General features: G+C 45.2%; 1 protein-coding gene across 2 annotated transcripts in view; it reads right to left on the bottom strand.

Moving 5' to 3' along the window:
* Positions 1-13,774, bottom strand: part of LOC119653079 (neurotrimin) — a 190,732-nt gene extending 176,958 nt beyond the window's left edge. The window contains exons 1-2 of one of the 2 annotated variants that reach the window (XM_038057567.1): positions 12,669-13,774; positions 12,188-12,612 (exon numbers count right to left, since the gene is read on the bottom strand). In XM_038057567.1, the coding sequence (XP_037913495.1) occupies positions 12,188-12,299 (112 nt within the window). In that variant the 5' untranslated portion in view covers positions 12,300-12,612; positions 12,669-13,774. Of the gene's footprint in view, positions 1-12,187 lie in introns of both variants that reach the window. The other variant, XM_038057568.1, reaches the window with a different exon arrangement.
* Between the last annotated feature and the right edge of the window lie 5,463 nt (positions 13,775-19,237).

Below are 19,237 nucleotides of genomic sequence, written 5' to 3'. Positions count from 1 at the left end.
ATAGAACTTTTGAAGTTTTAAAAAGAGGTTCAGACATTTTTCTCACCAGGTGATGCAATGGCGTAGTTTGTTCGAGTAATTTACAAATATGGAGAGAATCTGTAATGATACCAACCACCTCCTTACCCATCCTGAAAGCCACCCTGATGCCCTGAAGCACGGGAAAAAGTTCAGCCGCTAAAACATCCAAGGAAAAACGTAAGACTCGTGTCCCATTCGGACCAACTACTGCCCAGGCACACCCACCACGCATGAACGCAGCATCAGACGCCAGGGTCAGAAAACTCATTGATTTGAGGCCGTTCACCGCCCTGCCACACGCAGCCGCTACCTGAGCTCTGCCAAAGGTGGTCCCCAAATCATACGACAGGATAACCTGAATATTGCTAGAGGTTGCGAGAATAACATTGGGAATTATAATGTCAAACAAGCTTATAGATCGAGGAGAGACCCTTTTCAGTATCCGGGTTCTAAACCACCAAATGATCGAAGAGGCGGTTCGTTGGCCAAAGCAAAAATCTGGTGCAATGGGGTGGTTCTGATCAGCCCCAGGGATCTTCTCAGGATGCAAGCAGAAATTGAGTTGAGCTCGTTAGAAGGAGTTCAAGTGGTCTCTGACCGAACATATCCTTGTAATCCCTCTACCTGATAAGGTGGTTAATTTGACATGAGCAAGGGTAAGATTATTCATTTTAATGAGCAGGTGTGTAACCTGGCTTCTCTTGGAGGATGTATATTGGGCTTTGGTTATGTTGATTGGTAGACCCAATCTTCACAAAGAGACGAAGGGCTATATTTTAAGGGATATTTTAAAAATCACTTGCTTTGTCATTCAACGCGCTGAACTGTCCAGTCTTAATTTTCTTGAGGCTATGCAGGGCAAGAACAAATGATTGGTTGTCGCTTTTGTACAAAGTTGAGACATTATTGGGATTTTTATAGTTTATGAACTGAAACAAAATTAAAATTGATTAATCAATTGATGTCATAACATCTCCCAACTTATGTTTTCGTCATATTTCAATTATTAATAAAAGTACATAAGCCCACAAGCAAGGGATTTCCTGAATTTTTCATTTTTGATTACGTCCATAGGCCTGCACTCCCCCTCATCGTAAACGTTTTAATATCACATTGTTTTCATTATCGTTAATGATTCGTAATAAATTCCATTTATACAAACACCACCTTAAATCGTTACGTTTGCAATATCATCTAGTTAAACAAGCATTTATTTGTATATTTCCGAGAAAATTGCGATTAATTAAAAAATAAATATGAAATGCATTTGCAATCACAAAGAAAATTCGGAAAATGGATATCGCAATATTGATCTTCATTATGCTGTTATTTTGTGTCGAATTCATTCCACTTGAATTTGTAGGTTATCTGCTGTCAGGAAATATCGTTTTTAATCTGTGTGCATACAAAACAACCCCCTGTTATAAGCAAAACTGATAAAGTTAATTTTCCTTTGTGTAAATCAACCCTTCATCATCATAATTGAAACGAACCCCGAATGCAACCATTAACTATTTAATAATTACAGGAAAATCGCGAAAAGTACGACATTGCCATAGGTTTACTGTCAAGATACAGTAGAAAGTCTAAAATTTGAGATTCAGTTCCAGATTGAATTGAATTGGATTAAACATACAAAAATTATCAATAAAAATCTTTGAAATAATGTTGAGTCACAATTGTCATATTTCTAGATATTCGCTCTCTATGGTTCTGAGTGTTAGCCAACTATAAAAGACAATGACCGGCGGCTTGCGATAATTAAGACGAAGATGACGAAGTGACCAAGCACTCAACACTTTCTATACCATTTTATCTGATCTTCTTCCTTGCTACGTTCCCTCCTCTCCTAAGTGCTTACGCTCTCACCCCGTCTGGTTCACCACTGAAATTCACAAAAAACTACGTCAAAAACAGACTGCGAGAAAGAAGTTCCTGTCTTCTAGAAACGTTGCTGACTTAGTTTTTTTCAAATCCCTTCGTTCCTCGGTCAAATCTTTAATACGTAAGTCCAGACACGAATATTTGTCCAGCGTGGAAGACTCACTAAAGCGCGGAAATCTGAAACCTTTCTGGTCCCACATTCGCAATTCCCGCTGCCCTGCCCAGTTATCCCCTCCATCCATTAAATTCTCTGGCTTCTCAGCTAACTCCCCCCAATTATCTTGTGACTTACTCTGCCGCTACTTTTCGTCAGTCTATGTTCCTCCCCCTTCCTCCGAATCCCTCCCGATAGTAGATGTAGCCTGCCCCGCATCACCGACCATTCCCTTCTTACCCCTATCCTTGTCGACTACCCCATTGGCAAACTTGCTGACAATGTCGGTCCTGGCTACGATAGTCTTCCAAACATCTTTTTGCTCCAAACTTGTAAGTCCATCTCCCTTCCCCTATCTCTTATTTTCAACAAAAGCCTTGAAGAGAATCAATTTCCCAGCTTGTGGAAAGAGGCTGTCATTATCCCCATTTACAAAAGTGGTGATCGTTCGCTTGCCGAGAATTACCGTCCCATTTCCCTCCTCTCCTCCTGTTCCAAAATCTGGGAAAGATATATCAGCGACTGGTTGTCCGCCCACTTTGGCCAACAAATAGTGAAAGAACAACACGGCTTCGTTAAACGTAGGTCCACTGCCTCCAACCTGCTTGACTTTACCAACTTTGTCGCCAAATGTCTAAATTCACGGCAAGAAGTGCATACCATTTACACTGACTTCGCGAAAGCCTTCGGCACTGTAAATCACAAGATACTTCTATCTTAACTCTCGTCCGTAAACGTTCCCGTACCACTTGTTTTATGGCTTGCCTCTTACCTTTCCAACCGATCCTGCCGCGTCTCTTTTGACGGCTGTACTTCCCGCTCCTTCTCGCCCTCTTCTGGCGTCCCACAGGGGTCTATTCTGGGTCCTTTGCTATTTTTATTTTTTATAAACGACCTTCCTCCCCTCCTTACTTGTCCCTGTTTGCTCTATGCAGACGACCTTAAGCTGTTTTCCGCTATATCGTCGCCTATGGACTGTGTTTCCCTTCAGAATAACCTGGACACTCTGGTTCGTTGGTGCTCGACTAATGGTTTAGCGCTAAACGTCAGAAAGTGTCACTCTATGTGCTACTCCCTAAAATCCTCACCCACTTCTTTCTCCTACTCACTTGACGGACATTCCTTATCCTGCTTAAATTCCACTCAAGACCTCGGAGTCACTTTCGACAATAAGCTCCGCTTTGACACCCATTGCCTCGATATCATCAATCGAGCAGCAAAATTTTCAGGCTTTATTCTTCGCTCCTCCTCTGATTTTCACTCCATCCAACCCTCCTTAGCTCTCTTCAATTCCCTCGTAAGGAATACCCTCGAGTATTGCTCCGTGATCTGGTCACCCACCCGTAACTGTGATTGTCTTGCCCTTGAAAATGTGCAACGTAAATTCACCGGTTCCCTCCTCTTTAAGAAAAGCTTCCCTCGTGTGGATTACTCCTCCCGTCTCCGCTTTCTAAACCTTCGCTTCCTACAACAGCGTAGATCCTATCTGGATCTATGCGTAGATATTTTCAACGTGCCCTTCGCGGAGCTCCAAGTCTATTTTCATTCTCCGATTCCCAGGCTTTGCCGAAATTATAATGCAAATCAGCTTGGTCTTTTTAACTTTCCTACTTTAAGTAGTTTTAAAAGTAGGATAAGTTTTTTGTTTTCTCCTCCTCCTCCTGAGGACAATAATTAATAGCAATTCTCTCTGTTTGTTGTCCGTTAATTAATTAAATAAATAAAACAATTCGTGCTAACTAGAGTTCACTTGCCAAGATTGGTCTGAACATCGAAGTCGATTGTAAATGACCGTGGCTTCATACGCTGGACGGGAAAAGCCTGGAGATTGCATCCAGAGCAGGCATTCGATAGAGCCAAGTGGCGAAACCGATCACGACAAGCCGACCCCGCTTGTGAACGGGACAAAACCTGAAGAAAAACAAGAAGAAGAAGCTGAGAAGTAGGAGACAACCTTCGATAAATACTTGAGCGTGACAGTTGTGAGTTATACACATTGTCTCCAAAAGAAGCTGTCAAATTGGCTTTTAAAAATGTCCTGAATATTGGATTAATAACGTGAGAATCTTGGACTGTTTACTGGAGCAGGCTCCAGATATTTCAATCTTAGCACTACAAGCACCGAGTCTAGCTCGGATGTTCAGCTTCAATCCAATATATGGTTGCCAAGAACTCAAATATTGGCATTGTTGCCTAAATCCTCAAGGAAACGAAAGATGGAATGTTCCACTCGAAAAAGAAAGGGGAATACAGGCTCAATCTTTCTTGTCAAAAGCTTATCTTCTGTCTCTATTTGGAAAAGCGGAAGAAAGAGAAGCGAACGGCAGAGGAAGGCACTATGAAAGAAGAGAAAGCTCCTGGGGAATGAGGTTTGACCAAATTTGACAATATCCAGGAGAAGTCAGACATAAAGGATCGGAACTCTCGGCGGAAGGTGGGAAGAAGTTGATAAACCCGATGAGTCTCCCCTTGGACGCAGTAGTCTATTCGGGTAGCGATGATTCTTCCTCACATATAAGACCTCATTTTTATCTGAAAACATAAAGGTTAGGCAAATTAATGTGCAGCGTTCCGAAGCTTTTTTCTTTCTACTGGCAGCAAGGCTGGACAAGTTACAAGGCTGCCCTTATATTTTCCTACCACAGTATCAATGAGTTATCTGTTATCTGTAGATTGAATTAGTAAAGGGGGCAGGCGCTTCTACGATGAGAAATCCTCAAGGCTGAGACCAGTGTCCTGAAATAAAATTTATTAGAAACAACCATATTGGGAAAATTGTGTGCCCAGGACCAAGCTGCGGTAATCTTAAAATACCAGGATAATAATAGGATAGAAAGCGTCACAATTGCCTCTTTATAACTTTATGATTCTCTGTATCCTGTACTGATATAAGGCCAAAAGGACCTGGTAGCGTATGCAGAGTGAAGTGCCCTGAGCTCCAAAGAGGTTGTTATGGAATGCTTAACATATTGGTTTACGAAGTGGCACATGAAATGCCAGAGGAGAGGAGCTATTTGATTTCATCACTTCAGCATTTCTGTCCACCATTGGGACAAACCCACGTTGGCAGACATAAGACCATCACTTCAGCTGGTCTTATGTCTGCAAACGTGGGTGTGTCCCAATGGTGGACAAAAATGCTAGAGTTGATTAGAAACTGGCGCCCACGTGATCTGTGTCTATCTGGTGCAATGGCTGTGAAAGTTCTACATCCATGACGTGGAGGTGGAGGAAAGCGGTATGCTCAAGAGATTTGCCGAGATACGCATGACAGAGAGCTATCGATCTCAAGACGAGCTCGAGCAATATCACAAGCAGAACAGAGTGGGTAACAGCTCAGACAGTGAGCAATATCCGAAGAAAAGTACGCAGCAACGAACTGCGAAAACCTTCAGCGACGTGGCCAGGAGTCACTTACGTATGGCGCCAAACTAGCGCCGGCAGTCTGGACCAGTGTTCTAGCCAGGCTATTGGAGATGGTCATTGAGTATCTCCTGAATGTCAAAAGCGAACACACGGGATCCATCCCTTGCTTTAATTCCTGTCAGGTGGTCCGTGAATCCTACGTTATAGCTCGCGAGGACCAATTTTTCAGGGACTTCTCCGGTTCGTACGCCGCTCAGATTAGCGACGCCTGAGAGGGAGTAAAGTTCAACGCCGTCCCCTACGACGAGATTCTCAGGAGAGCGGTCACTTGCAACCAGTTGCCGAAGATCCGCATGGATAAGTACAAGCTCGTTCAATCTGTGCGCCTTCAAAACCCCAGGAGTCCCATGGATGAATGGGTAGTTATCAAGGAGGAGGAAAACTAGGCAAACAGTCAACCTTTTCTGCTCCTGCTGTGTAAACGGAGAGTTTCTGGCGGCACTGGAAAAGATAGACTATAAGGTACGGTTCAGAGTCAGGAACACAAAGATAAAAGTGTACTGCTTTTCAAAACCAGCCTACGAACTATATCCAATCGACGCCTCAAACGAGCTGTTGTAGGAGATGAAGATCGACGGCCCGACGGGGACTGACGAACCCGCCACGCAAGCAGATCATGCTGAGGGCAACGCAGATAAATATGCAGCACTCAAAATGGGCCTAGACTAATCTGCTTGTCTTCCTCCTAGAAGAAGGTATCGACATCGCGCTAATAGAGGAGCCCTGGGTCGAAGGCGATCAAACCATCAAAGGGCTCCAAAGCAAATATTTTAATTTATTCCACAGCACAGGAGACGCTAATCAGGACAGACCTAGAGCATGTATTTTTATGAGGAAGAGTCTCTACGCTTTTCTGTATCCAGACCTGAGTTTCGGTGACCTAGTCGTGGAGCAGGCAGGGGCAGAGAATGTGTATATTTCCCGGCTTACATGGCTCACGACCGATCAGCTCCGCAGAAGAACTACAACATCTGACGAACACCATAGAACGAAGAAAGCCAACCTGTTGATAAGCTGCGACGCCAATGCAAGGCATACCCTTTGTGGCAGCTCGAAAATCAGCGAGAGAGGTGAGTCATTCTTTGATTTTACTATTACTTTAAACCTATCGGTGTGTAACAGGGGCAGTACACAAACCTTCCATTTCCTCAGCTCGGCGGAACTATGACTGGTGGGAGGAGGTCCTTGATATCAAGCTAATAACCAACAACGGTATTATTACGGTGGAGGACTGGAGAGTGTCTGACCAGAGATCCTCCTCAGATCACAGTTGGATGCTTGTCAGTCTCTCTCGCCGCAGAGGTCTCCAAACTCTTCAGAGACCCCACGAGGATCGATTGGAGAAAGTTTGGTCAAGTAATTAAGAACAAACTCTCCGGTGCGCAAATTGGTAAGTTTGGCACGACAGGCGAACTGGAGTCAAATGTCAGGGTTCTGGGAAAGGCAATCGATACCGCCTTTAAAGTCCCGTGCTCTAGTAAGTACAGCAAAAAGACACTGCCACCGTGGTGGTGGAATAAACATCTCCCCAGCCTCGGGAAGCTGACCAGAGAAATCTTCAACATCTGCTACAGGCATGAATATTGGCAGCCATATAAGAACTGCCTGGAAAAGTAAAAGGCGGCCGCCTCCTGGTGGTCTTAATGGCCGAGTGATTCCGCGAGGCTCAGTAAGATTCTGTTCAAGGAACATGAAAGCCCATCCTTCCTTAAAATGTCTGAAGACTCCTGGATGGAATCTTCTAGTGAAACTTTAGGGCTGCTGGTTCAAACGCACTTTCCCACCAGCCAGGAGAACTGTGAATCAGAGCCTTGGAGGAGAAGAGGGTTTGCGGCCACCCCAGCTATACGAGACTACCAAATTTGTAATTACCGAGGATAAGAGCGGCTGGGCTTCTGTGCATATAAATCTTTTGAAGCAGCAGGAAACGGTTGTGCCGTGGCTTGTTGAGATTTACTGTCTCTTTAGGATGCGTCCTACAGTCCTGGAGACGCGCACGAGTGGTTTTCATCCCGAAAGCGGGGAGCCGCGGTAATGAGTCCGCGAAGGACTTTCGACCAATCAGCCTAACCTCTTTCGTGCTGAATACCCTAAAACGCGTCCTAGACATTCACTTAAGGACGATTGTGGAGAGAACGCCTTTCTCTCAGCATGCCTGCCTCAGAGGGAAGTCCACAGAAACCGCCCTGCACAAGGTAATTGGCACGGTTGCGCAGTCATTGCAGTACGAGCAGTATACACTAGCTGCCTTCTTGCATATAGAGGGAGCCTTTTACAATGTTATTACCAACGCCATCAAAGAAGCCTTGACCAGTATTGGATTGAAGGGATATCTTACACATTGGATTATATCCATGCTAAGTACTAGGACAATTCATCTCGGAGGCAACCACTTGATCAGAGCTGTGAACAGAGGCACGTCCCAGGGTCGCGCCATCTCTCCAGTGCTCTGGTTAATAGTAATGGACACGAACATTGGACAGCAGCGGGGTGAAGGTGGTGGCGTATGCCGACGACTTGGTGATATTAGTGTCAGGGATGTTTCCGTTCATTATGAGCGTCATCATGCAAGGAGCGTTGTGAAAGGTGTGTCTGTGGGTCGCAAGATGTGGACTCAGCATAAACCTAACCAAAACGCAACTGATGCTATTCACCACCAAGACAAGGATATCTGAATTCCATCTACCACAGCTGAATGAACAAAGATGGGTTCTTTCCTCTAATGTAAAGTATTATATATGGGTGTAATCCTGGATCTTAAACTAAATTAGAGATTGAACATAGAATTGAGGGTTAAGAAGGCCTTCTATGCCTATAAGGGAACCTTCGGAAAGAAATGGGGTCTCCGGTCAAGTATGGTTCTCTAGATGTACATCGCTGTAGTGCGTCAGATCCTAACGTACGGCTCTATTGTATGGTAGCAGGCTTTGAGCAAAAAATACAATAGGATAAAGCTCAATAGGTTTCAAAGAACCGTGTGTGCAGGTGCTCCAGGGGCTTTACAGTCCTGCTTGCAGGTGCTCTCAATGTACTCCTGCATCTCCTCCCCTAGACCTCTACATTAAATACGATGCAGCATGCAGCGCCGTCAGACTTTGTGAGTCCAGCGAACTCCTACGGCCCCAGCAACATCCTAGACGAAGTACCTCAGGAAATCTGGGCGTTCCCTACGGACTATGCCACACGCAAGCTGAACTTCATGAGAAACTTTCCGTGGACTTTCCAACCAAGGCAAAGTGGAAGACCGGTGGCGTGTTGCAAAGTTATGACTCAGTGTTCTTTACGGATGGATCAAAGATTGCCTGTGAAGTTGACGCGGGGATTTTCTCGAATACACACAGTGTATCTGAGTCGTATGGTCTCCCAGATTTCGCCAGTATATTCCAAGCGGGAGTACTGGCGATATTGGAAATCGGTCGATGGATAGAGCAAGGTCCAAGCCCCAAGCGTATCATGGCATTCTAACCAATGCCTTGTACTCAGCGACAACATCCTCCCGGCTGGTGGGTCTGGGCGGCACCCTCAGAATCACTCTCCTCTGGGTTCCCGGCATAGGAACATAGAAGGGAATGAGCGGGCTGACGAATTGACCAGGCGAAGCTCTACTCTTGGCAGCCCTTCGGGAAATAATGTCGGTGTTTCGCTGGCGGCTGTCAGAGGCGGAGTCTACTTGCACTGCTTAGCAGTCGCCGACCGTTGATTGCGAAAACTTATGAGTTGCGTTAAGTCAAGGAAAATTGGCCCGGTTATAACATAGTCTGATCACAGGGGCTCATGTGCCAGGCGCGTGCAAATGTATCCAAGATTACGGCAGTCTACACGAGGCCCTGGCCCATAGGGACCATGCCGCCAGGCCCCACATACCCTACAATTCGCATTGCCAAATTAGCGGAGAACGAAGGGAATACCTCGTGCACTTTCTCTGCGATTGCCCAACCATTCTTTGAAGACCTCAGAGAGATTTGTAGCTGCAGGGTAGTAAAGCTGCTTTCTTTCATGAATGCTACGGACTGGTTCTGGAGGTCCGTGCCGGTTGGACTCTGCCTCCCTGCTCTCATAACAGCAGTCACGATCTTAGGAGTTTGTGGCATCAAAATGGCGCACCACGCACACGCTAATTGGGCTCCTCGGAGCGGCCACTGATACTACCTACCTACCCAATGGTGAGCTAAAAATTCTAATGGATAATCCGGCTAGTGAGAATAACAACTATTGAGAACAAGGGCTAGGTAAAAATCCAAAATGAGCTGATACAAACCTTTCTTATAGTGTCGGGATTTAAGCAAGAGGATGGTCTCGCCCCACCCCTTCTAACTTGATGCTCAAATACGTCGTCATCAAGGTGACTTCAGTTGATACTACTGATCGAATCCGCGCAACTGGCGGCGTACACAGACGACACGGATATTTTCGCTTTCGTGTGAACGAAGTATTCGATCAGTTCGAGCCAGCAGCAGGTAAAGTACTGCTCAGAATCAATGAATCAAAAATGAAATATATGAGCCGAACTTGAAAGGCGGTTGCTGCTATGCTGAACAATGTAATGGGCAAGCATAATTTTGAACAGCTGTATCAACTCGTCCACCTAATCTTGGAGGGCAAAAACGAAAAACACGAAATCTAAAGGTGGATTTCTACAGGCCATAAATCATTTTTTGCCGGTCTTCTCATAATGAGATCGGGAGGAGGCATGCCTTACACAGACTCCAGAGGGAAACGAATTTTGGAAATGGCGGCGAAAACAGGACTGGTAATTCTAAACACCGGATCCACCCCAACGTTCTGGCGCCCGGGCTGTCAGAGAAGCATTCCAGACGTAACCTTCTCATCGGCATCGCTGGTGGACTGGTCGCGAGTTCTGAAAAACTACTCCGCAAGCAACCATCAACACATCGCCTTCGAAGTGGTGGATACTCCTGTCTTCTGATGAGTTCAACACCTCTGTCTTGCTCTACGGGGCAGAGGTATCAGCTGACGCTCTTGGCAAGAAGGTATATCGTAAGCATCTCGCGCAAGTACAGAGACGAGGAGCTTTGCGGGTGGTGCCTGCGTGCCGCACTCTCTCTGAAACGGCGGGGATGATGATCGCGGGAATGATCCCCGTTGCCCTTCTTGTTAAGTAGCATCATGCGATATACAAGAGACGATCCAAAGGAGGTGGTTTCTCGTGAAGAATAGCAACGCACTCTAGACGAGTGGCAACTCTCTTGGCAAAATGAAACTAGATGCAGATGGACTGCGCAGCTCATCGGTAACTTAAGTGCATGGTTGAATCGGAAGCATGGTGAGACTGACTATTTCCTTACACAGTTCTTTAGTGGGCATGGGGGTTTTCAGTCTTACCTGCACAAGATTGGAAAGGCACGATCTCCAGGTTGTGTGCTTTGCAATGGAGTTGTGGACGACGTCTATCGCACTTTTTTGCTTGTGCAAGGTGGAATGTGATTCGCCAGCAGCTTTATTTAAACACAGGGGATCTCTCTCCAGACAACACCGTTCAACACTGCCGAGGAGATGCTGAGGAGTATTGATAGTTGGAGCCACGTTGCCCATTACGTTCAGGTCCTTCTCATTGCTAAGAAGATAGAGTTCGATGGGTGGAGGAGCCGGATGGCAGCGGGTTCCATGAACTGACAAATCCCTTCCTCCTCTCCCCTCCCTTTGGTGAAAGGACACTCTGATTTGAAGGGTCCGCAAGGCGGGAGAGTTCGGGACGAGCCCGAAGTAATGTGAGAAATGGTTCCAGGCTAGCTCTTTGACGATGGGGAAGGGTTCCAGCACTTTGCGCGTAAATGCATTCACCTACCGTACCTCCCAATAAAAAATAACCCACATTGGGCGCCCAATAAACAAAGTTTTCAAACTAGCATAAATTGGCTGTTATCTAATTTTGAGTGAAACAAAACAAGAATTCATTCAATATGTAATCCTCGTATGATGTTTTATGAGTAAATGCAATTGATTTGCAATCTATTTTCTATTCTCCATCTCTCTTGAACGCGTAATTTTGATCCGCTTAAATGGTTCCATTGAAAAAAATCCCGCATTGCAAGCAACCTTGCTCTTTTGTGCGACATATCCCTATTAGCATTTGATAGTTATGTTACCTATGACAAAACTGAGTGATTTTAATTATTCAGAAATTAAATGCCTAATGGTCGCCGGAGCACAAAGCAGAGGATCAAAGGCCATCACCAGACCTACATATATCCTGGCGAACTATTTGTTCGACATATAAGCCCAGGAAGAGACAACATGAATTTTTAATACTCTCTGACTTATAAAGTTGTCCTCAGTTAGTCCTCGAACTTCACTTATTGACTTTGTGACAGAGTTTCATGAAAAGACCATTCTAGAGTTTCTTTGGTGTATTATATCGTAAAAAGCGGATTCAGGACGCAGGGAGAAAACAAGTTAGTTTCATCCGATTAAATATGTTTTGTTTCAGTTCCCAGGGAAAGTTGTCAAGAAGAATGGATAAGTTGTGAGAAAAGTTTTGAAAGTTAGCGAGGATGTTCTCAATATTCTTGAATATTTTTTGAGGTTGCCTGGCAATCGACCGTAAGTGAGAGTTGAGTCAATGTTATATAAAATAATTATGGAGTTCTTAAGTGTCCTTGTTTTTTGTTAGCATATGAAAATCGGTCTCAAAATTGATGTCTCTGGTATAATAACTTGGAAAGAATATCAATCAAAACTTACAATTGTCGTGGATATCAATCTCCTCACTATTATCATCCGACACAGCAGTTAGAAACTTCATCATGAGCACAATCACACTAATCCATCCCTTTCGATATTTTCTACCACACATGCTTCTCGTATATTCAAATGTGCACTGCACTGCTTCTGCTGCGACTCCTCGTAGAATCGTCTCCACGAACGATGGGCGGTCGAGGGTGGTGGCAGCGAGGGTGCGTTAGCCACAACCAAACGTACCCGGATTTCCAATTACAGCTTGATGAAACTATAATTAAACAAGATGTTGCTTCCGTTTCATTGCTCTCCCCCGTCGTTTGCCTACACGTCCGCAACTGTGACAGGACAATAGCTTTGATCGGCAGCAGTAGCTATTCCAAAAGGCTTCCTTTCCAAAGCTCAGCTCCGGTCGTTTCCGCAAGTCAGAGCTAGTTAACAGCAGCAGAAGTTCCAATTACCAGTCAAAGCCCTCCGATATGGTTACCTTTATCAATTTGATCCGACTGTATCCTTCGAACAACCGCTAAAAGCGAACCTCCTTAATTGGTAGCACCGGTCCACAAAAATGCCAATTTAATAAAAAAGAACGCGACAAATCCCTACACTGACGAGTCCCAGTCTCCAAAACAAACCATAAAAATGAAAATGAGGCAAAATTAAAACACAATTGGGGGAGCGAAAGGAGCAGGGCAGAAGGGATGTGAAACTAAAATCAGTAAATTCCAGGCAATAAACCACACTAGAATATCGTCCTTCACGTCGCTGTTGTTGCCATCGAAAACGAGGCCATCCTTGGAAACAGAACGGCGACAAGGTGGCAGTGGGCAATCTATTGCTAATCAAATGAGGTGTTACACGGTGAGTGACGTTCGAATTCTTGTCGTTTACCGAGCGATGGTCCCTGAGAAAGGATTCTCGTTTCTGTTTATTTCGCTTCTATTTTCCAGGCATCGTTTCGTTCTTGTCCTTTATCCATCTACAGTTGTTTTGCACTTTATACGACTTTATAGGTAGTTCACACGCGATCAAAGGCTTTTGTTTTAATTCCTAATTTTATGAACTATCGCCCAAACCGAACCCATGGACAGCCAACCCTTCAGATCAGCACAACCGTGGATTGGTCTCACCACATTACAGAATGTCCCCTTTAATCAGGAAACGCATTGATTTCTAAACACACCGGCAATTCACGATTGTTTCGTGTCACACAATGTGAAATCATCGCCACAGGACGAAATTAGATAGAATTAGTTGCGGAAGAGCCTGACGGCCTATAACCAACTGAATATAAAGCACCGATCTCAAATCTCCATCCTGTTATCCATTTTGTCACCCACTATTCGGACACCAAATACACTGCTATCTTGATTAGACCGGACGCGGTACGTCCCACCTATCGAGTGGTCAGGTGAGCGCCAATTAATTATCCTTTGAACTATATCAAGTCTAAGATGTCAACCGTGATAGCCCCGGTCGGAATATATACCGAACTTTTGATCGACTCTCCGCGTAGGCCTTAGAATTTTTTTTTTCAGTTTTAGGCTTCGCAAAAAGTAGGACTTTCAGCGGCTGTAGCTAGATTCGAACTAAACTAATTTGCTTAAGGACATGCTGATTATACGAAACACGATGGGAAAAAATGTTTGCTGTCTGGTTTAGAGTTAGTCTTGTTTTCTTGACTACTTTCTCTCTGTTGCTCTTCAGGCTGCCTGAAAGGATTCTTGGCCAAGGAAGCTTTTCAGACGAGCTCTTTTTCGTCCTGAAATCTCTCTTTAGTTGGTGCTCGCCTTGAACAGCGCCCGGTGGTTGAAGGAAAGCAAAGAGTCCTTTGCGAAGGAATAGTCATGCGCAAGGACGAATTCCAGGAGAAATCCGGTTAACGCCATATGAACATGCTGCATAATGTTCAATCGGAATACAATACGGCAGTTTGCCAAGGAACTTTACCATATACACATGTCTTTTAAATTGAATTTTCTTGGGGGTCGTAAGCGGAGGAAAATATTTTATTGTTGATGCGGTGCCAAACGTTACAAAGGACTTATCATTTGGCGGAAAATTTTCAATTGTTTAAAGTATTAAGAGTGATTTTGTGTGGATGGCACTGGAGTACATACAGTGATACCAAGAAGTTACTAGGACGGGTTTTTTTTATTGCTAGTGAACTGACAAGTGCTTTGTTAGAAACATATGCGAGCTCCGCGATAGACAATTTTGAGTCCTTTACTTTGGAACCATTTCAACAATAATTGAAAGTTTCCGGGACCGAGGTAGAGTGGGGATGAGGTACGCGTCAATTCACTGCCAAGTGTCAAAAATAATAGCTTCCAGCCCCTTGGGTTCTTTGATCTTCAATTTGTCCTCAAAAAAATTCCAAGCCCTCTCACAACCCTTAACCTTTCTTCCAAGAACCCCCGCAATTAGTTCCGCAGGAGTATTATCAACACTGCTCATAAAAAAGCACATATTTCCCAAAGTCAACGGAATTCTGCAAATTCCCGTCCAGCAATGTAAACCTAATAACTAAAGCCCACCCCTTCGAGACCACGGGTCATTAAAACCGAGCTTATGAACTCAACGCCCGACACTCAAGTCCTTCCTAACATCCTGCCACTAACATTTCTTTCAGTATTTCAATTCTGCAGGTCCTTTCATCGGAAGTGATTTAGGATTTTTTATGGCCTGTATTGCGGTAAGCCCCGACGCAGTTCAACGACAAGATTCCCAATACCCCCCGCCACTATCACCACCGTCCACGACGTCTTGAAGGAAAATTAACGGTGCACAAAATGCGCCATTAAACGAGGCAATTTACTGATGAATGTGACCGAGTGTAAATTATGTGAGAAGTGACTTCAGCCGCGTCTATTGAAGAAGGCTCCCGGAATCCTTCATACCCAACCGAGAGCCACCGTCGGCCCACTCAAGGGGGATTCCCCGACAACTTTAGTATTTGGACAAACAGTAATAACGCTGGTTGGCACTTATTTTTCAGTTTATTGCCTGCAGATCAGGAAGGGAAGGACGTAGACTGGATAAATTGACGATTTTGTGGTCATCCTGGGAGAATTATGTGAATTTAAAAGATTAGCTCTCCGTCGTACGAGTGTATTGCTTTATACAGAATCCAGTGGACCGGGCATAGTTATTACAACTGCTAAGCAGCTGAGAGCGGATTTCAGATTTTTCGTATACTTAATGGAACTATAAAGATTTCAACGAGCGAAAAGGGTTGTAAATTATAGCTTCCGGAGTCTACTTGGAACTCTCCAGGAAAAGAATAAGGAACGTAATGGGTAGTCAGTTGAGGGGCTTTAAAATTAAATGGTTTTTTTTCGTGGTGGCGATAGTGGAAAGTGGGAACGAACGGAAATAATAATGACTTAATTTCTATGGATGTGGCATATTCATCATGGGGGCTGAAGAATATCATTACAGTTTTGCAGATGCAATAAAGGATCCCCTCCTAGATTTTAAGATATATATTTTGGCTGTGGAAAGGTTCAGGATTTAATGGGTGTAATGAATTGCTTTTCAGTTGTTCAGCGTAAGTAACATGGAAATAAAATGCCACGCCAGCTGAAACTTATATTACTGCTGGGCAAATTGGTCCTTTTTTAGTACCAAGTGCTAGGATTGAAGCGCAAGAACTACCTTTCATATTTGAAACAGCAGAGGCCATATAGATATATTAATACCCTTCTTCCGACACAAAAGTTTCGTCAAGAATCTTTTGGAAAACTTGGTTTGGTACATCATTTAATTGGGGTCTGAATTTCGGACGGACAAGGAGCCTCATCTCTTAAATTGGATACTTAGAAAGCAAACTTCCCAAAGTGAATTTTTCGGCCCGATATTGTTATATGCAACCCTCAAGTACACTAATCGGGAAGAACGATCTGCCGGCCGTGTTAGAATGGGGGAATCAGAGTACTAAGACCCCGCCTGAGGGTGATCCTGTCGATGAACCCCGCAGTTTATCGGAGAGAAATTAGGGTCACCATCTTGTAAACTGAGGCTTCAACTGGTTGCTGGCTTACCTTATGTTTCCTTCTAAGCTAAGCTCAAAAGCCTGCTTTGTAGCGCCAGGTTTGCTGCCAAACATTTGTTGGTTAAGAGGTTTTGCAAAAAGTGACTGGCGGACTGTCCAGGACAGTAGCAACTCATCAGACGGTGCATCACTTCTGCCGTGGGAGCAGCGTGATCGGATGTGGTTCAGAAAGAGGGGAACATGGTCCAAAAATGTAGAAGAGAGCCTCTCCCCAATCGATCCGGTTCGACATTAACTGCATACGGAGTTAGGACTACCTCAATCCTCAAACAAAAACAAGGCTTTACAATTTTTCGTTAAGGAAATGAAGGATCCAAAACTCACATCCTGTTGATGTCGGACAGGACCAAAAGAAGGGTAACTGTCTACCACTTTTTCTTTTTGATCCATGGGATTGGTTATTCCCTATAAAGGAACTAGTTCCGGCCAAGCTTTGCCTGGACTATGGTGGGTTTACGTCCCTAATAACTTACACTCATTTTGTTTTCTATGAATGTATTCTAGAGGAGCAGTTCGTACTCGCGGGCATCACTACTGACGCCTCGCGATTTAATCATGCACTCGTCAGCTTGGGCGAGGAGTCGATTTGGCTCGTCGTCGACGTGCTTGAAGAGGGTTCTTCGTCATCAACGGCGGTCTAGGAACTTCAGACACCCCAAGGTCCACCAATTCAATATCCCTAAAAGCTGTTTGGCGTCCTGACCTATGCCGTCGCTCCATCTCAGGCAGGGTCTTCTTTTGGAGAGTGTTCTTAAGCAAAGCTAAAGGCCATTCCCATCAAACGACTGTCGGCAAGTGAGTAAGCAAAACTGAATTACTTGCTGACGCAGCTCACTTTGGATGACCGTTCCTCGAGACAACTGCTGCGTGAGACGACGCAGTTGGACGGGGACAAGGTGGGGGTGGAGCCTTTGAAGCCGCTGTGGTTGCAAAGCACCCAAGCCGTCGTGCCCTGTGCGAGTGTTATGAAGTGTTAGCACACACCGTTGGGAAAATCCACAAGAAGGATGCACGCCCTGTGGTCAGTGAAGTGTAGCCGGAGGCCACGGACGGATTTTCCGAGCTTCAGCAGATGGTGACCACCCCGCGGCTACCGTCTCTTGTTTTTAATAGTGTGGAAATCTTAAAAAAAGATGCTGCGCCAGATTGCAGCAGTGTATGGGACTCTCACCCACTAAAACCAATCCCACTTCTTCGCCCATATCCTTGCGACACCACCGTGAAGAGTTACTTCGCGAGGGGGCTCTGGTTTACACCAGCACTGTTAAGTCACGCGTTCGTTGCGCTTTTCGGGCTCATTCCAGCTCCTTCAGTTTTTGCTGTATCGCAGTTATAGTTGCATTTATCGCACTCTAGTTTGCTGCGGACCGCAGCATCTTCCCTCTTTCAATCGCGAATTTTGAACAGTGGAGGAGCCCTCGGGTGTAGCATCGCATTCGAGACAGTCTGGGGACGCATCCAATCCGAAGCAATGCAAGTACTTCCTATATTCACGTGTCCCATAAGGAACTGCGCGAAATAATAATCCAATTCTGCATGTTTGCGTTCGACCCACTTCTCAATACATGGAATCAATGTCTGGGTCCAGCTGCCTTTTTCTAGTGGCCTTTCGGAAGCCCGCAGTCACTTCGGCCGAAATCGCCCTACTTCTTGATAGTGACAGTGATCCAAAGGAATCATCCCCGCGATGACACACACTGCCTCACCAGATACCGTCCTATATGCACTGCACACCCTCAGCACGATTAACCCTTATGCCGCACTTACCCTTCCCTGGTTCGCTGTGTTAACCATCGTGCATGCCCACACAGGAGCTGCGAATAGCAGGATGGATTTCACCACCCCTGCGATAAGCAGCCGGCGACTAGATTTTAGCCCTCCAGTATTAGGCATCATCCTTGCTAGAGAATGATTGATTTTGAAACGACCTAGTGATTACCAGCCCAGATTTTGACAGTGTTGTTTTTCCTGCGATTGGTAATAAGGACCGCCTCCGTCGCTTGCATACAGTTCCACGTCCTGGTGGTGTTTCACAACTACTGCTACCACTGCCATGTCGTCTGCAAAAAAAATCAATGTTGCTACCTTTGGTAAGCGAAGGCCGAGCACTCCATCATACATTATGTTCCACAGCAGGGATCCCAGTACGGAGCCTGAGGGAACACCTGATATTACAATATATTCCTTCGGCCCGTTGTCCGTCTCGTACCAAAGAAGTCTCTCCGAAAGGGAACTCTTGATTATCCAAGCTAAGTAACCAGGGACACCCAGTTTAGCCAGGGTGCCCTTAATCCAACCCCAGTTTGATGAGTTAAAAGCATTCCTAATATCCAGCGCCACAACCGCGCAGCACTTACCAGCGGCCTTCCGGGCCAGGTTTACGTTCGTTCTAATGGTATCGATTAAAGACCGTGCTCTGCGAAACCCGTCCTGCCGCTCCTATAGACCATCTGCTAGCGCGACAAATGAAAGAAGCCTGTTGTATATCACGCTTTCCAACATCTTCCCCATAGTGTCTAAAAGACTTTTGGGGCGTCGGTAACCGCACCAATTTCTGCCCCTTCCACTGCGTAGGAAGCACTCCTTCTACCATGCACGATTCGAATGTACTTGTGAAACATACTGGCCTAATTTTTACAGCCAACTTCACGGCTTTGTTCGGAACCAGATCCAACCTCAAAGCCTTATTATCCCCAATTCACTCACAGATCTCCCGTAACTCCTCCTCGGTAACCCCTAGTATTGTGAAGACGTCCTGTTGCACCGTTGGTTGAGGTCCACTTTCTTCCTGTTGTGGGAAAAGAATTGCGATTATTTTGAACAAGAGTCGCGGACACGTCACTTGGGATGATTTGTGTCCACGAATATTGTTCATTACAACCTTGTAAGCAGCGCCCCACTGGTTCGTATTTGCCTCAAGGCACAACTGCTTGTAACGATTCCAATTACTTTTCCGAGTAGCCTTCTTAGGGCTGCTTCGAAGAACGCGGTATTCCTTCTCC

The sequence above is a fragment of the Hermetia illucens genome, chromosome 3 (genome assembly GCF_905115235.1).
Source record: "Hermetia illucens chromosome 3, iHerIll2.2.curated.20191125, whole genome shotgun sequence".
In the NCBI taxonomy this organism is placed as follows: Eukaryota; Metazoa; Arthropoda; class Insecta; order Diptera; family Stratiomyidae; genus Hermetia; species Hermetia illucens.
Note: the sequence above shows the minus strand (reverse complement) of the source record. Positions and strands in the feature narration are given on the sequence as shown.